General features: G+C 35.8%; 1 protein-coding gene and 1 long non-coding RNA gene across 20 annotated transcripts in view; both read left to right on the top strand.

The window, feature by feature from the left end:
- PALS2 (protein associated with LIN7 2, MAGUK p55 family member) overlaps positions 1-26,412 on the top strand; it is a 405,603-nt gene that overhangs the window by 355,049 nt on the left and 24,142 nt on the right. For all 19 annotated transcript variants that reach the window (XM_081533867.1, XM_081533868.1, XM_081533883.1 and 16 more), the window contains 3 exons: positions 15,608-15,760; positions 19,078-19,230; positions 20,292-20,519. In XM_081533867.1, the coding sequence (XP_081389993.1) occupies positions 15,608-15,760; positions 19,078-19,230; positions 20,292-20,519 (534 nt within the window). The remainder of the gene's footprint in view (positions 1-15,607; positions 15,761-19,077; positions 19,231-20,291; positions 20,520-26,412) is intronic.
- On the top strand, positions 7,483-12,446 carry LOC145523508 (uncharacterized). The gene is made up of 3 exons (XR_014066636.1): positions 7,483-8,956; positions 9,944-9,981; positions 12,411-12,446. It is a non-coding gene; the product is annotated as an uncharacterized LOC145523508 (long non-coding RNA).

Genomic DNA, 26,412 nt, shown 5'->3' with positions numbered 1-26,412 from the left:
CCTCTGTCCATGAGATTTTCCAGGCGAGGATACTGGAGTGGGTTGCCATTTCCTTCTCCGGGGAATCTTCCCAACCCAGGGATCGAACCCAGGTCTCCTGCACTGCAGGCAGATTCTTTACCGACTGAGCTACAAAGGAAACCCTAGAAATAAGTAAGGGCTGTTTAAGCCTATTAGTTAAATGGCTCACTCTGAGCTCTTACTGCCACTTTAAAAGTAGTGTTTTATTCCTCCCTGAATATCATACCTACCTTACTGTTGGTTGTCAGTTTTCTTTGTCAATGTACCTCTTACACCCCATCCTCATGTTTCTTTAATTTAAAGCTTTTAGATATAGATCTAGAAACTCAATTATATTATGCAAGGCATCTTATAATGTGCTTATTGTTTATAAGAATTTTTAAAAATTGCTATTTCATCTTTGCAAAAACATTATAAATTGAAAACTAGGATTTAAAATAGAAAAATTATTTGCCTAAGGTCAGTTATCTAGGAAATGACAGAAATACTTAGGCCAGGTCTTGTTTCTTTAAATTCTTTTCTCTTTCTTCCACAGAGCAAGTTGTGTGTCTCTCTGTGTATATTCTTAAGAATTTCTGTGCATAAAAAAATTACTGATTTTTGTGTCATTGACGTTGGCCTTACTGAAGGTCATTTTGTTCACTATTCTCAGCAACTGAAATGGCTGCATGACTTTTGAGCAGCTGAAATGCTATTGTGATCTTTTGTTCATAAAATTGAAATAGAAAAAAAAGAATCACTCAGTAGTCAACAACATTCAAGCAGCTTCTCAATAAATAGAAGCAGTGGTAGTTGAATATTCCTACATTGAAGGTAAAGAAATCCCAGAAGGAAGAAAGGACTTCTGCTTCCAAGAAAGAGATGTGAAGTCACAGCAGGCCAAAACTCCCAGTACCAGTAGGGGGAAAGATGGATTAACTGCTGAAGAAACAGTGAGGGTATATTCCTAGACTTGTGAAGAGGCAAGAGTATGTGACTAATAATCATGAGAAGAACAAAAGAAACAGTCTTGTAAATGATCCTTTTATTAAAATTTATATACAAAGATTTTTAAGTAACATTTTTAATAAAGGAAAGGGAAAAATAGAGACATTTAAAATATTACTGGAAAATAAGAGTCAAAAACAATCAGATGGTTATTCAAGAACTCAAAAATACAATATCTGATTAACAGCTCATTTGATGGATTTAATAGAAGACTAAACACAGCAAACAAGAAGACTAACGAATTTGAAGACAGGTCAACTGGAAACATCTAAACTGAAATTCATAGGAAAGGACACATAGAAAAGGCAGCATGTGAGACATACTCAAAAGGTCAAATACACATGTAATTAATATCCCAGAAAGGGGGCAGGGGATGGGGCAGAAGAAATAGTGGAAGACACAATGGTCAAGAATTTTCAAAACTAATGAACAACATCAACTGAGAAATTCAAGAAGCTAAATGAACCCCCTGGCAGGGAAAATGAAAAACTTTCCTTTGAATATCACAGTCAGACTCCTGAAAATCAAAGATGAAGTGAAAATTTGTAAAGTCCCTGGAGGAGAAAGACACATTACCTTTAAGGACAAGCAGTAAGACTAATAGTTAACTATAAAACAGGAACTATGAAAGTCATAACAGAGTGGATTGAGATCATTAAAGTGCACGAAGAAAAACACTGCCAACCTCAAATTCCCTCTTCAGCAAAAACAACCTTCAGAAATAAAAGCAAAATAAAGGTTTTCTTTTTAGACAAAGTCTGAGTAAAATTATCTCCATTTACTCAGCAAGAAATGCAAAAGGAAGTTCTTCAGGCAGAAAGAAGGACAACGGAAAGGGAGTAAATATAAAATAATACTGATTTTTAGGATGAAGTAATGGTAATGTCTTGTGGCATTGATAGCATGTATATAAATGAAATATGTGAAGATGATAGCCCAAAAAGGAGGAGAGACTTTGTGATTCAGACAGTTATAAGATGCTTTTGTTATCAAGGAAGTGGTCAAAGTATTATCTTAAGGTTGTATAAAAAGATTAGGGATGCATATTGAGATCTTTGAGGTAGCCACAAAAGTAAAATTATAAGAATGAACAAATTCCACCCAAACCTTAAGGGTGAGAAAATAGACTTGAATTACCTTCACTCCAGAAACAACTAGAAGAGTTAGTAAAAAGGGTGGAAGGGAGTGACCATCTTCAGATACGGGACAACAAGCAGCACAGGACTGTGATGCCTGAGAGAAAGGAGAGAAGTGAGGTGAACATTATGAAACTGTCTCGGGCCCATTTCCATACCTAGTACGGAAAGAAATATAAACAGCCCAGCAGTCTTAATAGAGCTCAGGATTTGGGGAGAAGGAGGTGACTGGACCTTGTGTGGCAGAGTATTGGGGAGGAAGAAGCTAACCCAGATCAGCCCTGGAGATCTACTTAGGGATGCCTTTAAATCTCTGGCTGAGTGCTGACCTGTGCATGTGTGAGGCATGCCTCTCGAGTCCAAGGAAAGATCCACTGGAAAGCACAGTGGGCCAAGTGATTTCCAGGGCTCAAAAGGGATGGGGGATAGTTTAGTTTGCATTCCCACTAGCCTGAGTGAAAAGTCCTCGTAATATGCAGGACATTGGGCAGAGTTCACACTAAGTTTCTTATAACAAATCTAGGAAACTAGTTACAGACTACAGCAAAATCAAACTAAAAATTAATAACAAAGTTATTACTCAAATCCCCAAATATGTCAAAGAGCATTCTTCTAAATAGCCATGGACCAAAGGAGAATCACAAAGAAACATAAAAAATATTTTGAATTAAATAACGTGAAAATATATAACAGAACTTTCGGGGTGCAGCAAAGCAATGCTTAGAGGGAAATGCCTGTATTAGAAAAGAACAATGTTTAAATCAATGATTATAGGTATACCTTGAGAAAATAGAAAAAGAACAAATTAAAATATGTGGAAAGCAAATAATAAAGATGAGTGAACATAAAAATGATGAAAAAATCAATATAACTTTGAATATATTAATAAAATTGATAAACCTCTAGCTAGACGCAAATTATCATTATCAGAAATGAAAGAGAGGACATTGCTGCAAATCCAGCAGACATTGAAAGAATAATAAATATTATGAACAACTTTGTGGCAATAAATATGATAACTAGCGGAAGCTAATTTCTTGAAAGACACAAATGACTAAAGTCTACAGAAGAGTGGATACCCTGTATCTGTTTTTTTATAATTGAATATTTGCGATTTAAAACCTGAAGCTTCAGCCTGGATGACTTCAAAAGAAAATTCTATCAAACATTTAAGGAAGAAATAATACCAATTATACATTATTTATTCTAGAAAAAAGGAAAACATTTCCAATTTTGTTTTACTAGTCTTGATGTTACCCTGATATCAAAACCAGCTAAAAAGAGTTCAGTTAAAGAAACTACAGAATAGTATCCTTAGTGAATGTAGACTAACAGTTCTTAAGAAAATATTAGCAAATTAAATGTAGCAACTTACAAAAAGGGTAATAACTCATTACCAAGTGACTTTTGTCTTAAAAATACAAGCTACCTTCACATTTGAAAACCAATAAATGTCACCATTTGAATGATATGATAAGAAAAATCATATATTCATAGTCGCAGGAAAAGCGTTTTATGAAATTGAACATCCATTCCTCATTAAAAACTCAACAAATTTAGAAGTAAATTGCCTCAACTTCATGAAAGGCATCTATTAAAACCCCATGGTTAACTGTCTTCATGGTGGAAGACAGTGCCTTCTTTCTAAGATTACTCCTATTCAACTTTTATCACTTCTGTTCAGCTTGGTACTAGGAGTCTTCACTAATGCAAAAAGACAAGAAAAAAAAAAAGGATATACTGATTGAATAAGAAAAAATTAACTATCATTATATAAGAATGATATTACCATCTATGTCAAAAATCCTAAGAATCTACCAGAAGGGGGTTTTAAAATAAGCCCTATAGAACTAATAAGTGAATTTAGCAGGAACACAAGATAAAAAAACTACTCTATGTAAATCAATTGTATTTTTATATTGGTAGCAATGAACAAATTGGAAATAGTAATTTAATGTAATAGGAATAAATTTTTTAAAATATGTGTAAGACCTATAAACTGGAAACTAAAAGACATTGCTTAAAGGTATACATGTATACTTACATAAATAAAGGAATTGGAAGACTCAGTAATCTTATAATGTTAATTCTCTGCAAACTGAGCTGAAGATTCAGTATAATCCTAGCCAAAATTTCTACTGTGGATACTGAAATTTATAATGCACTGAGACCAGACAATTTGGAAAAGTACAAAATTTGAGGCCTTCCACAACCTGGAAGGATTTCAAGGATTATTGTGACCCTGTAGTAATAAAGACAATGTAGTATAAATGTATAGATCAACGGCACAGAGTCCAAAAAGAGACTACCACATGTGTGATCAGCTGACTTTTTGCACCATGATAATTCAGTGAAGAAATAATAGTCTTTTCAATAATGTCACTGAAACAATTGAATATTCATTCATGTAAAAAAAACCTTTTCCCCCCACTCTGTATCCTAAAATTAGCTAAAAATAGATCATAGCTCTAAAAGTAAGAGCAAAGACTAAAAATTTCTAAAAGAACACATAAGGAAAAAAAACTCTTTGTAACTTTAGATTCTTAGGTAAGACATACAAAGCATGAGGCATAATGAAAACTTTGATTAATTAGATTTCCCCTGAAAAAGACACCATTAAGAAAAATAGGTGCGCTACAAACTAGAAGAAAATATTTGCAAAACGTATATCCTAAAAAAAAAGCTGCTCATTTATTGCTGGTATGGTATGGTATGGTAATGCAAAATGGTACAACTCCTTTGGAAGATAGACTGGCAGTTTCTTACAAAGCTAAGCATTGTGTTACCACATAATCCAGTGATTGTGCTCCTTGACATTTACCCAAGTGAACTGTTAATTTGTGTCCACACAGAAACCTACACATGAATGGTAATGGCTTTATTCATAATTGACAAAACTTGGAAGCAACCAAGATACCCTTCAGTAGGTGGATGGATAAACAAAGTGTGGTACATCCATACAATGGAATATTACTCAGGAATAAAAAGAAATGAATTACAAAGCCATGAAGTAACCTCAAATGCTTATTACTAGGTAAAAGAAGCCAGTCTGAAAGGCTATACACTGTATGATTCCAATCATATGACATTCTGTAAAAAGCAAAAACTATAGAGACAGTACCAAAAAAAGTCAGTACTTGCCAGAATTTGGGGGATACAAAGGAGGGGTGGATTGGTGGAGCACAGGACATTTTTAGGGCAGTGAAGCTATTCTGTATGATACTATTAAGGTGCATCAGTGACTTTATGCATTTGTCAAAACCATTGGAATTGTATAAGAATCATAATAAATAGAAAGATAAACTATAGGCTTTAATTAATAATGGTGTATCAATACTGGCTCATTAATTATAGCATTTATCATATTAATACAAGATGTGAATAAGGGAAACTAGGGATAGGAGAGCAGACATATGGGAATTCTCGGTGTTTTCTGCTCAATTTTCCCATTAAGTTTAAACCTTATTAGCTAATGTCCGGCTCCTCCATCCATGGGATTTTCCAGGCAAGAGTACTGGAGTGGGGTGCCATTGCCTTCTCCGAAAGTACACTATGGACATTAGCTAATAAGGTTTAAACTTTATGGGAAAATTGAGCAGAAAACAGAGAATTCCCATATGTCTGCTCTCCTATCCCTAGTTTCCCTTATTCACATCTTGTATTAATATGATAAATGCTATAATTAATGAGCCAGTATTGATACAGCTCCACCGTCCCTGGGATTCTCCAGGCAAGAATACTGAAGTGGGTTGCCATTTCCTTCTCCACTGCATGAAAGGGAAAAGTGAAAGTGAAATCGCTCAGTCGTATCCGACTCTTAGCGACCCCATGGGCTGCAGCCTACCAGCTGCCGTCTGTGGGGTCGCACAGAGTCGGACACGACTGAGGCGACTTAGCAGCAGCATAGTGTACTTTAGGGTTCACTCTTTCTGTTGTACATTCTATGGGTTTTGACAGATGTATAATAACATGTAATATCGTTTTCTGATTTTGGTATTAGAGTAATGCTGGCCTTTATAGATTGAGTTAGAAAGTGTTTCCTTTGCCTTCTGTAAGAGACTTAAAAAATGGTATAATTTCTTCTTTGAATATTTGGTAGAATTTACCAGTGAACACACCTGGACCTGGTGATTTGGGAAGGTTATTATTATTGATTTAATTTCTTTAACAGATATAGGGCTACTCAGATTATCTGTATCTCCTTTTGTGAGTTTGGTGAATTATGTTTTTCAAGGAATTGTTCCATTTCACCTAAGTCATCAAATTTATGTGCATAGATTGTCCAACCATTCCTTTACTATACATGACATTGGTAGTAATGGGCTCTTTTGTTTCTGGTATTAGTAAATTCATATCTTCTCTTTTTTCTTAGTTAAGCTGGTAAGAAGTTTACCAATTCACTTTTTTCAAAGAACCTGCTTTGGTTTTCTTTGATTTTATGTTTTCAATTTCATTTATTTCTGCTCAATACTTTATTTCTTTTATTTAGCTTATATTTAATTTGATCTTTTGAGTTTACTAAGGTGGAAGTTTTTAGATTATTTATTTTAGATCTTTATTCTTTTCTAAATATGCATCCAGGGCTATAAATTTCCCTTTAAATACGGCTTTCACTGCAACCCATACATTTTATAAGTTGTATTTTCATTCTCATTTAGTTCAGATTTTTTTAAAAAATTTTTCTTCTTTGCCCCATGTCTTATTTAGAAGTGAGTTGATGGGTCTCCAACAAATGTAGGTGGAATTTTTATTATACTTTACATGCTCTTTATTCTTATAAACTTGTTAAGGTGTGTTTTATGGCCCATACTGTGTTCTAGCTTGGTGAAAGTTTCATGTGAACTTGAGAAGAATGTGCACTCTGCTGTTGGATGAAATTGATTGGTGTTTTTTTTCAGTTCAACCCTGTCCTTATTTTCTGCCTGCTGGATCTTAGAGGAGTATTAGTCCAACTACAATAGTGGACTAATCTGTTTCGTATTGAAGTTCTATCACATTTTGCTTCACATATTTTGATACTCTACTGTTAGGAGCATTTACATTATGGATTGTTGTGTCCTTATTATTATGTAATGTCTGTTCCTAAAGGAAATCAGTCCTAAATATTCATTAGAAGGAATGATGCTGAAGCTCCAATACTTTGGCCACCTGATGCAGAGAACTGATTTAGTGGAAAAGACCCTGATTCTGGGAAGGATTGAAGGCAGGAGGAAAAGGGGACAACAGAGGATGAGATGGTTGGATGGCATCACTGATTTGATGGACATGAGTTTGAGCAAGCTATGGGAGTGGTGATGGACAGGGAAGCCTGGTGTGTTACAAAGGGTCATAAAGAGTCAGACACAGCTGAGAGACTGAACTGAACTGAATGTTTGTTCCTGATCATTTTCCTTGTTCTGAAGACTGTCTGAAATTAATATAGCTACCCCAGCTTTCTTTTGATTAATGTTAGCGTGGTATATCCTTCTCATTATTTTACTTTTAATCTACCTGTGGTTGTTGAGTTGCTAAGGTCTCCAACTCTTTGTGACCTCATGGACTATAGCACACCAGGTTTCCCTGTCCTTCACTGTCTCCCAGAGTTTTCTCAGACTCGTGTCCATTGAGTTGGTGGTGCCGTCCAACCATCTCACCCTCCGTTGCCCCCTTCTCTTCCTGCCCTCGATCTTTCCCAGCATCTGAGTCTTTTCCGTTGAGTCAGCTCTTCCCATCAGGTGGCTAAAGTATTGGAACTTCAGCATCAGCCCTTTAATGAGTATTCAGGATTGATTCCTTTAACACTGACTGGTTTAATCTCCTTGCAGTCCAAGGGACTCTCAAGAGTCATCTCCAGCACCACAGTTCAAAAGCATCAATTCTTTGGTGCTCAGCCTTCTTTATGATCCAACTCGCACATCCGTACATGACTACTGGAAAAACCATAGCTTTGACTATATGGACCTTTGTCATCAAAGTGATGTTTCGGTCTAGGTTTTCTTCCAAGGAATGAGTGTCTTTTAATATCATGGCTGCAGTCACCGTCTACAGTGATTTTGGAGCCCAAGAAAGTAAAATCTGCCACTCTCCATTTTTTCCCCATCTATTTGCCATGAAGTTATGGGACTGGATGCCATGATCTTCATTTTTTGAATAGTGAGTTTTAAGCCAGCTTTTTTACTCTCCTCTTTTACTTTTATCAAGAGGCTGTTTAGTTCCTCTTCACTTTCTGCCATTAGGTAGTATCATCTGAATATCTGAGGTTGTTATTTCTCCTGGCAATCTTGATTCCGGCTTGTGATTCATCCAGCCCAGTATTTCTCATGATGTACTCTGCATATAAGTTAAGTAAGCAGCGTGACAATATACAGCCTTGACATACTCCTTTCTCAATTTTGAACTAGTCCTTTGTTCTATGCCCAGTTCTAACTGTTGCTTCTTGACCTGCATACAGGTTTTTCAGGAGGCAGGTAAAGTCATCTGGTATTCATCTCTCTTTAAGAACTTTCCAGTTTATTGTGATCCAAGCAGTCAAAGGCTTTAGTGTAGCCAGTGAAGCAAAGTTGATATTTTTCTGGAATTCTCTTGCTCTTTCCATGATCCAGCAGAATTTGGCAGTTTGATCTCTGCTTCCTCTGCCTTTTTTAAATCCAACTTGTACCTCTGAAAGTTCTCAGTTCACATATTCTTGAAGCCTAGCTTGAAGGATTTTGAGCATTACCTTGCTGGCATGTGAAATGAGTGCAGCTGTGCCATATTTTGAACATTGTTTGGCATAGCAAACACCCTTTCCCAACAACACAAGAGATGACTCTACACATGGACATCACCAAATGGTCAGTACAGAAATCAGATTGGTTATATTCTTTGCAGTCAAAAATGGAGAAGCTCTATACCATTAGCAAAAACAACACCTGGAGCTGACTGTGGCTCAGATCATGAGTTTCTTATTGCAAAATTCAGACTTAAATTGAGAAAGTATGGGAAACTACTCAGCTATTCAGGTATGACCTAAATCAAATCCTTATGATTATACAGTCAAAGTGACAAATAGATACAAGGGATAAGATCTGATCCAGTGCCTGAAGAACTGTGGATGGAGGTTCATAACATTGTACAGTAGGCAGTGACCAAAACCACCTCAGAGGAAAAGAAATGCAAAAAGGCAAAATGGTTATCTGAGAAGGCCTTACAAAGAGCTGAGTAAAGAAGAGAAGCAAAAGGCAAAGAAGAAAGGGATAGACATACCCTACTGAATGCAGATTTCCGAAGACTAGCAAGGAGAGATAAGAAAGCCTTCCTCAGTGATCAGTGCAAAGAAATAGAGGAAAAAATAGAATGGGAATGACTAGAGATCTCTTCAAGAAAATTAAAGGTACCAGGGGAACATGTCATGCAAAGATGGACACAATAAAGGACACAAATGGCAAAGACCTAACAGAAGCAGAGGGACTAAAAAGAGTTGGCAAGAATACACAGAAGAACTGTACAAATAAGGTCTTAATGACCCAGATAGCCATGGTGATGTAGTCACTCACCTGAGCCAGTCATTCCTAGAGTGTGAAGTCAAGTGGGCTTTAGGGAGCGTTACTACTACTATATTATTTTCCTCTTTCTGAAGAACCTCCTTTAATGTTATTTTCAAGGCCAGTCTATTAGCAAAAAATTCCCAGTATTTGTCAGACAGAGTCTTTATTTCTCCAAAAAACTTCATTTTTGAAGGATAATTTGACTGTTTAGCTATAATTCTAGGTTGATAGGATTTTTTCTTTCTACACTTTCAGTATTTCACTGCACTCTCTACTTGCTTCCATGATTTCTAGAGAAGTCCTGTGTAATTGTTATCCTTGCTCCTCCATAGGTAAGAATATTTTTCCTCCAATTTCTTTCAAATGTTCTCTGTCTTTTATTTTTGCACTTTGAATGTGATTGTTTGGTGATCTCTCAGATTCCTGGATCTGTAGAATTTTTAAGAATTCTGTCATTATAGCCTCAAGTATTCTTCTGTTTCTCTTTGTTTGTCTGTTCTTCCCCTTATATGTTTGTTACATCTTTTTGTAGTTGTCCCACAGTCCTTAGATTTGTTCTATTCCATTTGTGTCATTCCTTTTTTATCTTTGATTTCAGTGCGAGAGGTTCTATTGGCATATCTTCAGGCTCACTGATTGTTTTTCTTTCTTTCTTTTTTTTTCACTCAGTCATGTCTGGCTCTTTGCAGCCCCATATAATAGTACCTGTGGGTCTGTATTCTGCATTCTAAACCTTGATTTTTTTTACATATTCATATCAATATCTACAGAGAACTTTTGTCCTCTTTAAAAGTGGCATAATATTCCATTGTATTGAGTATATCAAAAAATTTTTAGTCAAACTTCTGATAAATATTTAGATGGCTTTTTTACTTATAAGTCATGCTGTAATATGCAGTCGTGCTACATGTTATTTTACACCTGTATCTATATCTCTAGGATAAATGTTAAAAACAGTTGTGTGATTTTGGTTATTATAGTCATACTGCTCACTAGTGTGCTCCCACCAGAAAAAAAAAAATGTGTGAGAGGACGTGTCTTCTGACATATTCTCAACAACATGTTATCAGAATTTTATCTTTGCCAGTCTCATAAAGAAATTAATATTTCAGTATAGTTTTAGTTGCATTTCTCTTATGAAGGAGGTTGTGTGTCTTTTCATATGTTTAAGAAGTATTTGAATTTCCTGTTTTGTGAAGATTTATTTTGTGAATATTTTTTGTAAAGATTCTCATTTTTAGTTTTTTGACATCTGTTTGGTTCTCCTAATTCTACAGGCATCTCTAAGAGTGGCTCAGCTTTGAGATACAGTTAATCTAATCTAAGAATTTGAGCTTTTTTTGGTTCACTAGAAGATAAGTCCTTTACTCATTAGATAATTTACTTCTAATTTAGTTATACTTATTTCATCCATTTTTTTCAACAAATCTCATCTTTTTTGATATGTATGTAGTAGCAAAGTAAAAATTGAATTCTCCATTCTCTTTTGTCTCATTTCTACTTTCTGCTCAGATTTTTACCTATTTTTTGATTATTTGTGGATTGCTGTTGGTCTTAGTTCAAAAATCTCTAGAATAAAAGATGTCTGTTGACCACAGTCAGTCTTATCTCCTATTTATTTAATCACTTTTTAAAGAAGTACTTAATTAGCAGCTACTGTATGTTTAGCCATGTTCTAGGAAGAAACAATATGTAGTATTTTTGCTTTTAAGGGAGAAAGATAAGGTTACTACATATAATAATTACAGCATTATCATTACTAGATAATAGTATTTGTCACTTTATGTACAGTGTATTACTTTTGTTAAAAATTTTGCTTACCAGTGTGGATGAACTGTGCTTGCGCAAAATACCCAGAAGTTTTGAAAGAACTTTTTCTTCCCTGCAGTTCATTTTTCTAAGGTGCAGTGGTGAATAGGATTCTTAGAACTAGACATACAAGAGGGCTCGGCTGTATTTGTATCAACTCCAAGTATTCTACAAAGTCAGTTATGGCATGTTCTTCCAAGTACTTGTGGCAGGAGAAATATATTCTTATTGAGTTGTGTTAGGTTTCTAATAATTCTTTTTCTTAAAGGAAACAAGACACATTTATTCAGATAGCATATGATTCATTTCTGTCTCTCTGGTAAGTTTTCAGTATTTCCTTTGTCTGTTTTGTTTGATTGTGTATGCTGCATCACTTCAGTAGTGTCTGACCCTTTGTGATCCTATGGACTATAGTCCTCTAGACCCTTCTGTCCATGAGCTTCTCCAGGCAAGAATACTGGAGTAGATTGCCATGTCCTCCTCCGGGGGATCTTCTGACTCAGAGATCAAACCCACATCTCCTAAGTCTCCTGCATTGGCAGGTGGGTTCCTTACCACTAGCGCCACCTAGGAAGCCTGTTTGATTAGTTAAATTCAAGTTGGTACTTGCCTCTTCAGTCAGTCAGTCAGTCAGTTCAGTCGCGTCCGACTCTTATGACCCCATGGACTGCAGCACACCAGGCTTCCCTGACTTGCCTCTTGAAAGCTACTAAATAAATTTTGACTTGAGGTCTCAACTTCTTTCACATTATACTAGAACTTTAAAAGTTACATATTAACAAATATTGACCTATAGTTGGTTTCTTGGAAATACTAAAGTTTATCTTAATTGAACCCAACTGTATTTCAGAAATTGATTTTCTATATTAATTATAGCTGTAGTTTCACTTAAAAACATTTTCTTTCTCTGAGGATTTATGTGTTGTGCAGTGACATTTTTTTCCTACCATAGAAGCAGTCTGTAGGGTTGATGTGCAGACACCTTCAGGTATGTTTGTTTTTATAGCATACTTCTGCCCTCTACTTGACTTCTTCTTTCTCTTTTACCGGTAGTCTTTCCACATTCCCTCCTGTCCTCTCACAGTTTAGGAGCAATAAGGTTGGTGAAGATAGAAAGGAAGGGAAAGGTATTAGAGTTTTCAAGCCAATGATCTTCCCTGTTCCTCTACTTTTCCCAAAGACTTCAATTTAATCAAAAAGTAACATAGGATATTATAGAAAATACATTGGCTTAGTACCTGTACATTTTAAGCCAGTCATCATCTGTTCCCTGAAGCAACAGGTAATTCTTATAGATCTTTGAGCAAAAGGATGGAGATTGACAGTGTGGGTGGTCTTCCTGAACCGTAGGAGTATAATTTAGCACATCTACACTGAAAGAGCCATGCTAAGAGGCAACAACTCAACTAGCAGTCAGTGAGAGCATATATCACGCTTTTAAACGATTGATAATGTATAATATTTTAAATTAAATAATTAACTGTAAGATGATGATAGGGTAGCTTACTGTATAATCAAAAAGTTGAATAAGATTTAATAGGTAAGAGCTCAAGTTTGATGATGTTGGACTACCTCACTTAGTTGCTTACCAGTAGTGTGAACTCAGGCAGTTACTTTATCTCATTTTGCATCATCAGGGTCTGTCTCTATAATGTGAGGATGATAACATACCTACCTTAGCTGACCACACACATGCACACTCTGATACTGAACTTAAAATATATTTACTGGCACAAAACAAAAGCCCTCAATAAATGTTCAAGTTCTTTTCTTCCTTTTTTTAAGCTTTCATATACTATCATTAGAGTATGAAGACTATTTCCAAGGTTAATCATGCTAAATTAGATTTTTTTTTTAAACAACAAATATTTATATTAAAACAATTAGCAAGGGTTTCCCTGCTGGTCCAGTGGTTCAGAATTTACCTTACCGTGTGAGAGACACTAGTTTGATCCCTAGTTGTGGAGGATCCCACATGCCACAGGGCAACTGAGCCCGTGTGCTGCAACTAATGAGCCTGCGCTCTGAAGCCCATAAGCCACAACTACTGAAGGCTGTGCTCCACAACAGAAGAGGCCACCGCAATGAGAAACCCTTGCAACTAGAGAGTAGCCCCCACTCTCTGCAACTGAAGAAAGCATATGCACAGACCGATAAGACCCAGCCCAGCCAAAAAATAAATGAATAAATAAATAAAAAACAGTATTTCCAGCTTATTTTATAAGAGTTAAGTAGTTGTGTATATTATTTTATTTTTTTTCTCAGTGGTTATAATCATTCCATTATGTATGTTAAATGGTCTCATCATCCTCTGTTTATCAGGCTTTCGTTATGCTTTAAGAAAATTATAGATTTACCTATTCTCGCTCTTAGTGGCATTCCCTAGTTAACATTTTTCATATCTAAATCTAATAGAAACTCATTGCTCTGTTTAAATTACACTTGGTCTTTTTGACAATTTTGTTTCATAACAATTATAATTTCTTCTTATCAGTTTATTTCATATGACTTAAAATTTCTTCTTTGGAGGTATTCTTTAAAATGTTGCTAATAGCCCCTCTCTTCCACTTAAGTATATGTCATTGTTGCGAATTACCTGAAAAATATATTTAAATGAAAAAAATGCATTTTTAAAATTAGAAGGTGTATGATTTAGAAGATGAGATACAAAAACCAAGAATGTGAGATAGCTCATTAACAATTTTACATTGATATGTGTGAAATGATTTTTTTCGTTTAAATAAAATATTTAAAAAGAAATAGAAGGTGTATCAGAATTCTGAAGGATCCACTCTGTATGGTAGAAATAACATGTACAATATTATAGGTATCAGATAACGTATAAACAATACTGTAACCACTTGAAATTTGAAATACTTTCCTTCACTCACAGAACTGGAACTTAAAATATTAAGTGTAAAACTTGTCATCTTACAAGGTTTCATTTATAAATTAAATCTTTATAATTATGCTTTTCCTGTAAGGTGTTAGTTGCTCAGTCATGTCCAATTCTTTGCGACTCTGTGGACTATTGCCCACCAGGCTCCTCTCTCCACAGAATTCTCCAGGCAAGAATACTGGAGTGAGTAGCCCTTCCCTTTTCCAGGAGATCTTCCTGACCCAGGGATTCAACCTGAGTCTCCTGCATTATCAGCAGATTCCTTACCACCTGAGCCACCAGGGGACTTCCCTGGTGGTCCAGTGGTTAAAACTCTGTGCTTCCCATGCAGTGGGTGCAGGTCCAATACCAGGTCAGAGACATAAGATCCCACATGCCCCAAGATGAGGCCAAATAAATTATGCTTTACTTGTCTTCAAAATCAGACAGCAACTGTTTATCAGAAAAACAACACTTAAAAGATACAGACTGTTAATAGTGTTCATTCTGAGTTTGAATTTAAAACTCTGCTTTAGTCCCACTATTAATAATTAGGACTGTTTATTTCCTATGACAATGTAATTGATGGTTCATTTTCTGTGGAAAAGTTTAAGAGTTGCCTTTCCTGAATTGCCCTTTTTGCTGAATTTTCAAAATGGAAAATTGTAACTTTAGGATTATGGGGTTCTCAAAATGATTTTTATTGTTTTTTAAATGATAATCCATATCATGATTATGCCCTTATTTTTATTATGCTTAATCATCAAATAAAGCATGGTTTAGTCATTTAGTCACTAAGTCATGTCCAACTCTTGCAACCCCATGGACTGTAGCCTGCCAGGCTCCTCTGTCCATGGGATTCTCCAGGCAAGGGTATTGGAGTGGGTTGCCATTTCCTTCTCCAAAATAAAGCATAAACAGTATCATTTGAGCCTAAACTAGAATGTCATTAGGAAATTCTGTTGGGTAGGAAATATAGTACATTTAAAAATCTTTTTAAATTATCATTGGCCTATTCAGTTTTTCCATAGTTTAGTTATAAAAATGAGGTTTCCATTATTTTTAGGGTAGGAATAGAGGCCAAGGTTTATCATATTGCATGATAACATTTACTGTGAAATCTGTATATTACTTCTGATTGAAAGATTCAATTTCAGTAGATCAAACCATCAAGTAATATCTTTTAAAATTTTCAAAAGTTTTCAAGAAGAAACCCACAGTCTGAGCAAAACAGTGTGTGTTATTACTTTAATATACTGGTATTTTTTCAGGCTCATGAGAGGCTAGAAGATTCAAAACTAGAAGCTGTCAGTGATAATAACTTGGAATTAGTCAATGAAATTCTCGAAGATATCACTCCTCTAATAAATGTGGATGAAAATGTGGCAGAACTGGTTGGTATACTCAAAGAGCCTCACTTCCAGGTAAACTTTCTCTATTCTCTTCTTTCCAAGTTCCCTATATTCCCAAAATATTCTTTTAGTAGTTTCTGTTTAAGATGAAGTTTTTAAAATTTTAGGGCCATATTTTGCAAATTCTAACTTAAATGTTTTAATATCCTCATTTGCTTGTTCTACATAAACAGATACACATACTATACAGATGTACAGTGTCTGTTAAAGAAATGCATTAGAATGCATTTTTCTTTGTGTAATTAAAAAACAACAACAAACCTACTTCACCATCAGACCACATGCTTGGGACATTTTTCTTGCGGTGATAGTGGATTTTTCTTCCTTAATACCACCGTTTCCCAGCCCTTCTTGTGACCAGTGATATGCCTTTTCAGTATTGCTTCTAAGACTGGGGTGCAGCTGATGACCTTAGAACAAGAGAGAGCTGTAGAGGATAGAAACTATGACATACTTGCCACAGGGACAAAAAGTAAATTCAATTTAAGCATTTGTCTGCATAGGTGAAGAATTAATCGGTTTATCAAAGACGAATCAGTTTCAGAAGAGAGAAAAGAAAGTGGAGATTTCTTAGAAATCTATAATTAAGATAGTTTGGTTTTGGGGCAGTATTAGAAAAATAGATTACTTGATGAGGAGAGAAACCCCAGAAGTACATTCTCAGACAAATGGCAGCTTGATTTATGAGACACTATATTTTAGTGGAGAAAGAATGGACTGTTCAATAAGTGGTCATGAGATAGAAGAATAAAGTGTCACCTGCTTGTCACTGCAAATCTTAGCATTAAAAATCACATGGCAGCACTCCTATGCTTTTCCTCAAGATTTTCCATGACACTCTAACCATGTTACTGCAAAAATTATGTAAAGTGAGATGGTTCCAACATAAATCTATATCTTAAGTACAAAAAATAGAAACACGTTAGAGACACCATTATGGAGGGGCCAGTTAATTGAGACCTTAAATGTGTACTAAGATATTTGAACTTTATCCAGAGGACATTGGGAAACCTTGGGTAGGGGTAGGGGTGGGGGAGGTTATTAAACAGGGAGAGGTCAGATTGTGGAGCTATATAGTTTTGTGCCAAGGTGAGAAGTTGTGATGGCAGCATAGATAGTGGGAAATGTGAGGATTTTCAAGTTTTAAGCTGTAAAATCAATAGGGCTTAGTGAGTGATTACATGTGACAGCCACAGAGGAGAAATACGGGAAGTTGATAAGGACAGGATTTCTGACAAACAATTCATGGCCTCTACTGAGATAAGGAACACTCTAGGAGGGCTGTTTTGGGCATGCTAATGTTAAAGTAACTGGCCATGTTAAGTTTGTGGTATCTTAGAAGTATGCATCTGGTAGAACTTTGCAAGCATGCTGTATTTTTTTATGTAAGTATAAAATTTAATGCATAAATTTATGAGGTCTAATAAATATATAAACTTGTGAAATAGCAGCAAGTAAAAATGCAGAAATTGAGACATTGCATTTTTATTACCCAAATCACCACTATACTACCATAGTGCATATTTCTCTATATTTTTTCTATTCATAAATATACATATGTATTATTTTTCTTTATTGATTGCAATCATTTTGCATAAGCTGTTTTGTAATTTACCCTTTTTTTCAGCCATTGACTTCCACTTTTCCATTTCAGAGGACCGCTGTAACATGCAGTGCATTTTACACAAAAATACTCTTTACAGCTGGTTTGTATGTACGGATTTTCAAGTTAGGTCCATATGTGGCATTAGTTAGACCATCCCTTTCTCCCTTGATTATGATGTTGACCTACTAGACAGACCAGGCCAGGCCATTATCCTGCAGAATCCACTCCTTGGATTTACTTGTGTGCTTTCCTGCTATGTTGTTTAGTTATACTATTTCTTATAAACTGAAGTTTTACCTAAAAGATAGCTTAAGTTATATTTGAAACTAGGATGCATCTTGGGCTGCCTAGGTGGCACTAGTGGTAAAGAACCCGCCTGCAGTGCACAGGTTCAATCACTGGGTCTGGAAGATCGCCTGGAGGAGGGCATAGCAACCCACTCCAGTATTCTTGCCTGGAGAATCCCATGGACAGAAGAGCCTCGGCGGGCTACAGTCCATAGGGTCACAAAGAGTTAGACACAGCTAAAGCAATTAGCTCACACTCAGGATGCATCTTAAGTAAGATGATACAACATAAATTAATCTGCATCAGATGATGTATAATATCTGGTTGGCCCATCACTCTTCTTTTTTTCTGAATTGAAATTTTTGTTTTTTTAAACTTTTAATTTTGTATTGGGGGTGAGTATGTTAGTCACGTAGTTGTGTCCGACTCTTTGTGACCCCATGGACTGTAGCCTGCCAGACTCCTCTGTACTAGCCAGTTAACAAACAATGTTGTGATAGTTTCAAGTGAATAGCGAAGGGGTTCAGCCGTACGTTGCCCCATCACTCTTGATGCTGAGATTAGTCCCTTGATTAAGGGCAATGACAGCCAAATTCTACCCTTGAAAGCCTTTCCACTAAGAAGTAATCTAGTGTGTTATTATTCTGGCATTATACAAATGCTGTTTCCTTTCAACCATTTACTTACTGATAAACTGAAATTAATAATCCTTGCGTGACTCAATATTTTCATTAGAGGTTGCAAAATGACATTTTTCAAATTCTCATTCTTAGCTGGTCTTCTTATATAGAGTTTTTCCTCATCAGCTGAGCTGTTTAGTTAACCTACAATGCACTTCCAACTGAAAATTTAGGGAAATGCCAGCTTCTTCCTTTTGCCAATTTTCACAGTAGAGTTGTTTAAAAGGGCAATCTCAAGTGGTAACAAATGAGATTTTTTCAGTCCTGTTTTTTAAGTAGCATTGTGGACCTACGGAGTTCTCATTAATTCATTATGTTTCAATCCTATATAATCCTTTGTTTTGTTTTGATTTTTCAAATTATCATGACTCTTGGCCAGTTGTGGGCAGATTTTGAATATATGAGTCTGAATGAAGCTCATGAGAGATCTGGATCAAGGGAGTTCTCAGTAGTGGTTCAAGTCACAGGAATGGGTAATATTGCCTAAGAAGAGTGTATAGGGTAAAAAGTAAGCAGCCCAGGTTAGTGATTTAAGTAGCTTCCATAATTTTAGGAATAATCCTTAATATGTGAATTTGTGAGTTTTTTTCTTTGTAAATTTTCTTCAGTCTTTTATACTATTTTCATGAAATGACTAAAAATTACCAATTAATGCCTTGGAAATTTTTAGTACTCTATTGGGATAATGAGCTGCTACTTTTAATAACTTATTCCATCTGTAATCAATAACCACAGGCTGTTTTGAATCCTTCTAGTCACTCTTGGAGGCCCATGATATTGTGGCATCAAAGTGTTACGAATCACCTCCATCAAGCCCGGAAATGAATAATTCTTCTATCAATAATCAGTTATTACCAGTAGATGCCATTCGTATTCTTGGTATTCACAAAAGGGCTGGGGAACCACTGGTGAGTTGATCAGTCAGCACCTTCTTAAATCTGAAATCTTACATACTTGTGACTGAGTCACTGCTCTATCTCATTTTTTTCTTTCATAGTTTATATCATTATGAAAACTTTACTTATGGTTGTTTCATCAGTCTTTTTTGGCTTGTGTATAAAATACACAGGTGATACTCTGAACTTGATTTAGCATGCAGAATTAAACCAAAATTAAAGTGAAATAGAGGAGAGAAGGCAATGGCACCCCACTCCAGTACTCTTGCCTGGAAAATCCCATGGACGGAGGAGCCTGGTAGGCTACAGTCCATGGGGTCGCTAAGAGTCGGACACGACTGAGCGACTTCACTTTCACTTTACCCTTTCATGCACTGGAGAAGAAAATGGCAACCCACTCCAGTATTCTTGCCTGGAGAATCCCAGGGACGGCGGAGCCTGGTGGGCTGCCGTCTGTGGGGTCGCCCAGAGTCGGACACGACTGAAGCGACTTAGCAGCAGCAGCAGAGGAGAGAAGAAGTTTGCCAATGAGTAGAAAAAATTTCAGAGGATAACTATTTTTTTCCTATACCCTTTGAAGAAATGAACTGAGGTTGCTTGCTAATTATATATAGTAGCAAAATGCAGAAGAATGTTGTTATTAAAAATTGAAAACATTGGTAGGACTCTAAGTAATGTTTACAGTTTCGTGCTAACATGGCATTTCTGGGCTCTGACTATGAGAACAGTGAAGTGAGAAGAGAAAACACCAGGAACAAGGCCATCAGAATGCACAAACGCATTGTTTGCTCCTTTGAGCTTCCTCATATCTTGTGGAATGCAGCCTAAGATATGTTTAATTTTCAAGGTTACTCTTGCCATGGAAGTCCCTTTTTTAAGGGATGGTGTATGTTGTCACAGTTGCACATGGTTTCATCAGATTGGACTATTGAGTTACAAGTGAACATGGGAAAAGTAGGAATGATTTACTCACTTATTTTTAGAATTATTTTCTTATATATACATATTCATGAATATTTACAATGTCTTCCTGACAACCTAGAATCAGTAATTCCATTCCTTATTTTCTTCAGGGTGTAACATTTAGGGTTGAAAATAATGATCTGGTAATTGCCCGAATCCTCCATGGAGGGATGATAGACCGTCAGGGTCTGCTTCATGTGGGAGATATCATTAAAGAAGTCAATGGCCATGAAGTTGGAAACAACCCAAAGGAATTACAAGAATTACTGAAAAATATTAGTGGAAGTGTCACCCTGAAAATTTTACCAAGCTATAGAGATACCATTATTCCTCAACAGGTTAGTAATAAAATTCTTGCTAATACTAAGAATACCTTTTTTCTTTAATCACATTGTTGGATATAACCACCAGTTGCTACTTTTTTGCTAAAGAGAAGAGAAAAAACTGGTTTAATTATTCTAAAATGCCTTATTTTGTCATGGGTGAATTCTTAGGATTTTTAAACAATATTATCTTACTATTCAAAAGGAATTTACTTAAGAAATCTCTTTGTGAATACCACGAACCCTCTGTTCAATTCAGTCATCAGTTGTGTCGTCCGACTCTTTGTGACCCCATGGACTGCATCACGCCAGGCCTCTCTGTCCATCACCAACTCCTGAAGCTTGCTCAAACTCATGTCCATCAAGTTGGTGATGCAATCCAACTGTCTCATCCTCTGTCTTCCCCTTCTCCTCCTGCCTCTAATCTTCCCAGCATCAGGGTCTTTTCAAATGAGTCAATTCTTCACATCAGGTGACCAAAGTATTGGAGCTTCAGCTTCAATATCAGTCCTTCCAATGAATATTCAGGACTGATTTCCTTTAGGATGGACTGGTTGGATCTCTTTGCAGTCCAAGGGACTCTCAAGAGTCTTCTCCAACACCACAGTTCAAAAGCATCAGTTCTTCAGTGCTCAGCTTTCTTTATAGTCCAACTCTCACATCCATACATGACTACTGGAAAAACCATAGCTTTGACTCGACAGACCTTTATTGGTAAAGTAATGTCTCTGCTTTTTAATATGCTGTTTAGGTTGGGCATAGCTTTTCTCCCAAGGAGCAAGTGTCTTTTAATTTCATGGCTGCAGTCACCATTTGCAGTGATTTTGGAGCCCCCCAAAATAAAATCTCTCACTGTTTCCATTGTTTCCCCATCTATTTGCCATGAAATGATGGGACTGGATGCCATGATCTTAGTTTTTCAAATGTTGAGTTTTAAGCCAACGTTTTGGCTTAAACTCACCTTGTGCAGTGATTTTTGGATCCTAGCATTTCAGTAACCTACAGCTGATATGAGAGAAACCTTAAAGACTTTTTGTCATTAATTAGCAAACAGTTTTGACACATGTCATGTTCCAAGCCCTGTGAGGAAAATAAGCATGTAGTCCTGATCACCTCTAGCTTAGTGTTGCAGTGATGGGCTAAACAGAGAATGAGGCCAGAAAGAGAGGATGGGTCCAAATTGAAAAGAATCTTGAACATCTGGTTTGTACCATTTACTCTACATTTTGTAACTGAGTTTTAGGTAAAACAGATTATTAAGCATGGCAGTGTTTTAATGACACTGGTCACTAACCTCATTATGTTGAATGAATTTTAAAAAGAAGAGAGATGAGATTGTATAGCCAGGAAGCAGATTTTTGAAAGTGTGAGGTAATTTGTGAAAGGCAATTCTTATGAAAGGCTGTAATGACTGCTTTGTTTCAAATAACTGTGCCACCACTTACTAGCTTATCCTCTCTATCTTCATTTTCTCATCTGCATAGTTAGGAGTATCTCTTTTCTCAAAAGATTACTGTAAGGATCAAATAAGTTAATTCAGCAGCACCTGTCACATCCTGCATACCAGCCCATAGCTGCTGCTGTTGTTGTGATGGTGGTAGTGAGGTGGTGGTGTGATTCCAAAGAAATGGTAAAGAAGGAAAGTGATGAGATAATTGCAAAGGAACAGTTGACACTTACGATAAGCATGTTGAAACTTGAGAACATTTTCAAATCCAGATAGGAAATATTCATCAGTGTTTTAGATGCATTTAATTATTTAGGTTTTCCAGAAATTTGTTCCAAGTATGAGAAAAACTACAAGTCTTTTACATAAGATGCTGCCACTATACTTATTTTAATATTAATGTGATAATTTAAAAGACTAGTATGTCTCTTTCTATAAAAGTCTTTGAAATAACCTGTGTTGAATACCTGCTTTATGTTGTAAGGATAGAGTAAGAATAGTCAGTTACAAATTTTAGCATGTAAATTGAATTTCTGAAAATACACTGGCTTGTAGTGAACTTTCATTTAAATGAATGATAGAGACCTTGTCTTTTCAAGGAAAAGAATCATAAGAGAAATGGCATTAGAAATTAGACATTTTAAATAACTAGTGTCCCTCAGACTATCTTTATTCCTCAGTTGGCACCTAAGTAGATTGGAAAAGTAGGACTTAAGATTTATTTATTTTTTAAAAATTATACATTAGTTGTGATAGTTAGACTTTTTTTTTTACCCCCTGTGGTTCAAACTTCAGGATTCCTAGCAGCTCACCATGACTATAATGGACTTTTATGGAAAATTTTTTGTAATATCAATAGCTTGGGCTTTGGCTCAAATCCCTTTGTAGAATCTGCACCTGGTGAATGGTCTGAATGATGTGAAATGCAAGGATATTGAGCCCTGTCTTACACATACATTTTTCTCCATCTTGTGCCTTCTCAAAATCTGCTTTTTATTTATCCTTCAGAACTGGGAGAAGGCATTGAAATGGGGAAGGTCTAACCTTCCATCCAAGCCTGAGCCAGTCTCAGACCTGTCTTACCATAAAAAAAGAAGGGACTAACATGAAGACTTCCAACAGGAGAGAGAAAACACACTCGAATTGGGACATTTTTAAAGCGAAGGGGGAATAATTACTAATTATACTGGAATAGGACTGTCCTGGACACGCTGTGTTCCTCTTATGAGACACATTAATGGAAAGCAAGGGCTTTTAGCTTCTCCAGTTCTGCTGCTCTTTCACTAACTGGAAGCTCCACCAACTCTATCTCTTAACTGCTGTGAGAGCAGATGGAAGCCAGGAGGTCTTCATACCAGGGTTGTGTATTTCAAAGCATGGTCAGTAGATCATATTTATCAATATCATTTGAGGTGCTTATTAAAAATCCAAGATCTTTCATGAGACCAAAGAATCTTTGTTTTTAAATTTGAAGACCAGGAGGGGTTAGAAATTGCAGCTAAGTCTGAAGTTCTCCAGCTTACATGTATTTAGGTTTCCAAAGACTGTCTAAAACTCCATTTCTTTATTTAAGGCCAAATTAATGGGAATTATCCCTTTAAGGCCATTATGACCCACATAATAAAAATATTATGAGAAGAAATTTGTTTTATTTCATTCAAGGATGCACATGTAAGAATTATCAACAATGTATTAGCAAATGAAATTTAATGATATGTAAAAAAGATAATACAACATATCCAAGCTAGGATGGTTTCATGTTAGAAAGTTCATATATGTAACCAAACAAATTAACAGATTAAAGAAGAAAAATAGCAGTAGAGAATTCAATAAAATTCAGTACCTATTCATAATTTTTTAAATAAGAGTAGTAAATTGGGAACAGGAAAGAACCTCCTTAATCTTATTTTTTTAAAAAACTAAAACAAACATTATTCTCAATAGTTGACTGTTACAAGCATTTCTTTTTAAAAATCAGGAACAGGACTTTAAGCTGGTCTTTCTGAGACTACTTGAGTCCCATGTCCCGAGCCCCTGTGAATTCCCATTTCCACTCCAAGATGAAAAAAACCCACCATAAAGAGAAACTGGCCAAACTTCAGGCATACTTGTCCATTGGTAAAAAGGAACCACCCTCAGATGATATAATAAATATCTGTTATAACAGATGATTAAAAAATCTTCAGTTCTCTTTAAAAAAATTCAGAATAAACAATCTCCGATTTTAAAGAGGTAAGTATATTTGCAAACCAGTAAGTGATGATTCATTTTAACAGTCCTGATGCTCAGACATTTCTGGCAGCAGTCCATTACCAGCTGTGCTGAGACAGAGCTCCTGACAGAAAGGCCACCTGAATCTTAGACCAGCTTGGTGTCAACAGGCTTTCAGGATCCTGGCAGAAGCTGGGTGGAAATCCCCACTTGCTATTGGGAAGGAGAGTGGTCTTATTCAGAATTTTGATGAGGCTTCCAATAGTGAGGCAAACAGAACTTCTTTAAAAAAAGAAAGAAAAGAAACTTCAAGAATGTTGACTCCTAAAAAATTTTGTTTAGGATGTAGTTAAATATAGAAACCTGTAGTATTTTAAGTTCTGAGGCTCTTGGGCACTGCGGCTTTTTAAATTTTTGTTTGTACACAATTATTTGTTTGCAGTTAATTAAGCTAAAGAAGCCAGAACATAAAGTTTAAAACAAGGGTTAATAATGTCATTGCCTAGTTAAAAAAAATTAAGAACTAGAGAAGGATGTTCATTAGTACCATTTATGTTCAGTATTTTATGGAAAATTACATAAGCACAAGAAGACAGAAATAATTATGAAAGCAGAAGATTTGGAAAGAAGAACATAAAATGTTATTTTCAAATAATACTTTTTTAACTGAAACCCTCCCCGAACTATAAATTACTAGAAATAATTCAGCAGAATGCTTTAAAGTAAGATTAATATACAAAAGTCAGTTTCATTTCTATATGCCATCAGCAGACATCTATAAGACATCATTTATAATAGAGAATGTCACATTTATGTCTAGAAATAACCTAATAAAAATATTCACCTCCATGCACAAAAAATTTAAGATCTAAATAGATATATCATGTTCATGGACAGGAAAACAGTATTATGAAGATATCAATTTTCCTCAAATTGACTTGTAGATTCAGTTAAATTCCAATGAAAATTTCAATAAAATTTTTCATGGTATTTGATAAGATCCGTAGCTAAGACACTTGAGGCAGAAAAGCAGAAATAGGGGCTTATTATTAATGTATAGGAATTAAGATATGTGCTGTTGGCATAGGATTAGACAGAATGAGCAGTGGAAGAGAGAGTTCAGAAATAGATCTACACATATATGTTACTTTGATATCTCACAGAGCTGATATGTCTTTCAGTGAGAAAAAGACTGTTCAGTGAAAGTGTTAATTCATAGGGATAATACATGAAAATGTGTTCCTATTTTACTCTCCGTACACTAATCAAGCAAAGGGGGATACATGGTCAGTAAACGTGCGAAGAGATATTTAAAATCACAATGTGAGATACCATTTTATACCATTCAGTTGCAAAAAAATGTAGATGTGAAGCTAGACTCTCTCCCATACATTGCTGGTGGCAGTGTAAATTGGTATAACCACCTTGGGGAGCAAAAAGTTTAGCATTATTAAGGTTGAAGTTTCCACATACTAAGACACGTAATTTTTTTGAGCAATACGTGTGTAGCTGGAAACATGTTGATAAGCGTGTCAGTTCCCCAAAAGAGCACATGCATAGAGCATAATACTGTCTTTTTAAAGTTTTAAATAGCTGTATATTTTTGCAGATTACATATAGGTTTAATAAAACTTACAAAAAGGAAAGCAAAGAATTTGTGAACACAAGATTCAGGATGAGGGTTACCTTTCCTTTTGGGGAAGCCAGGGCAGTGCGAGGGAATGGAATGTGGGCAGGAGGAGCATGTAGGTTTCTAACTTCTGTTTTATGTGGTAAGCTCATGACTGTTTATTACAGTATTAAAACTAACAAGATTAAAAAACAAAAGCAGACCTTGCATGGACCAATGACTCAAGTGTAGTGTAAATTAAGAATTATTAGTATGATTCAGATCAGCGTAGGTTTGTTTATTTGTTTACTAACAGAATGTGGCCCACGTATGGTTATTTAGCATATAGGAGTATGAATTGCCCCTCAGAGCTTTTTAAACCAAATGTATAGTTTCCTTGCTGATCTCAAAATATGTTATTTGTATGTGTGCATTTGAGTAGGTGAAGTTCATGCAATTTGAAAATCTTTGGAAAAATGGCATATCTGTTATTATCTTAGAGAACTTCTTAGCAACTCTGATCATTGCGTTCACTGCTTTGTCACTTACTCTTAATGTGCAAACTCAGGTGGACCTGAAACTATGATTTGAGGCTGAGTGTGTGTACAGCACTTGTACCATGTTCAACCAACACATTCCCA

Source organism: Giraffa tippelskirchi, chromosome 10 (assembly GCF_054371585.1).
Source record: "Giraffa tippelskirchi isolate mGirTip1 chromosome 10, T2T-mGirTip1v1.2.pri, whole genome shotgun sequence".
Lineage (NCBI taxonomy): Eukaryota > Metazoa > Chordata > Mammalia > Artiodactyla > Giraffidae > Giraffa > Giraffa tippelskirchi.
The sequence above is the reverse complement of the archived record's forward strand: the minus strand, read 5'-3'. Positions and strand labels throughout refer to the sequence as shown.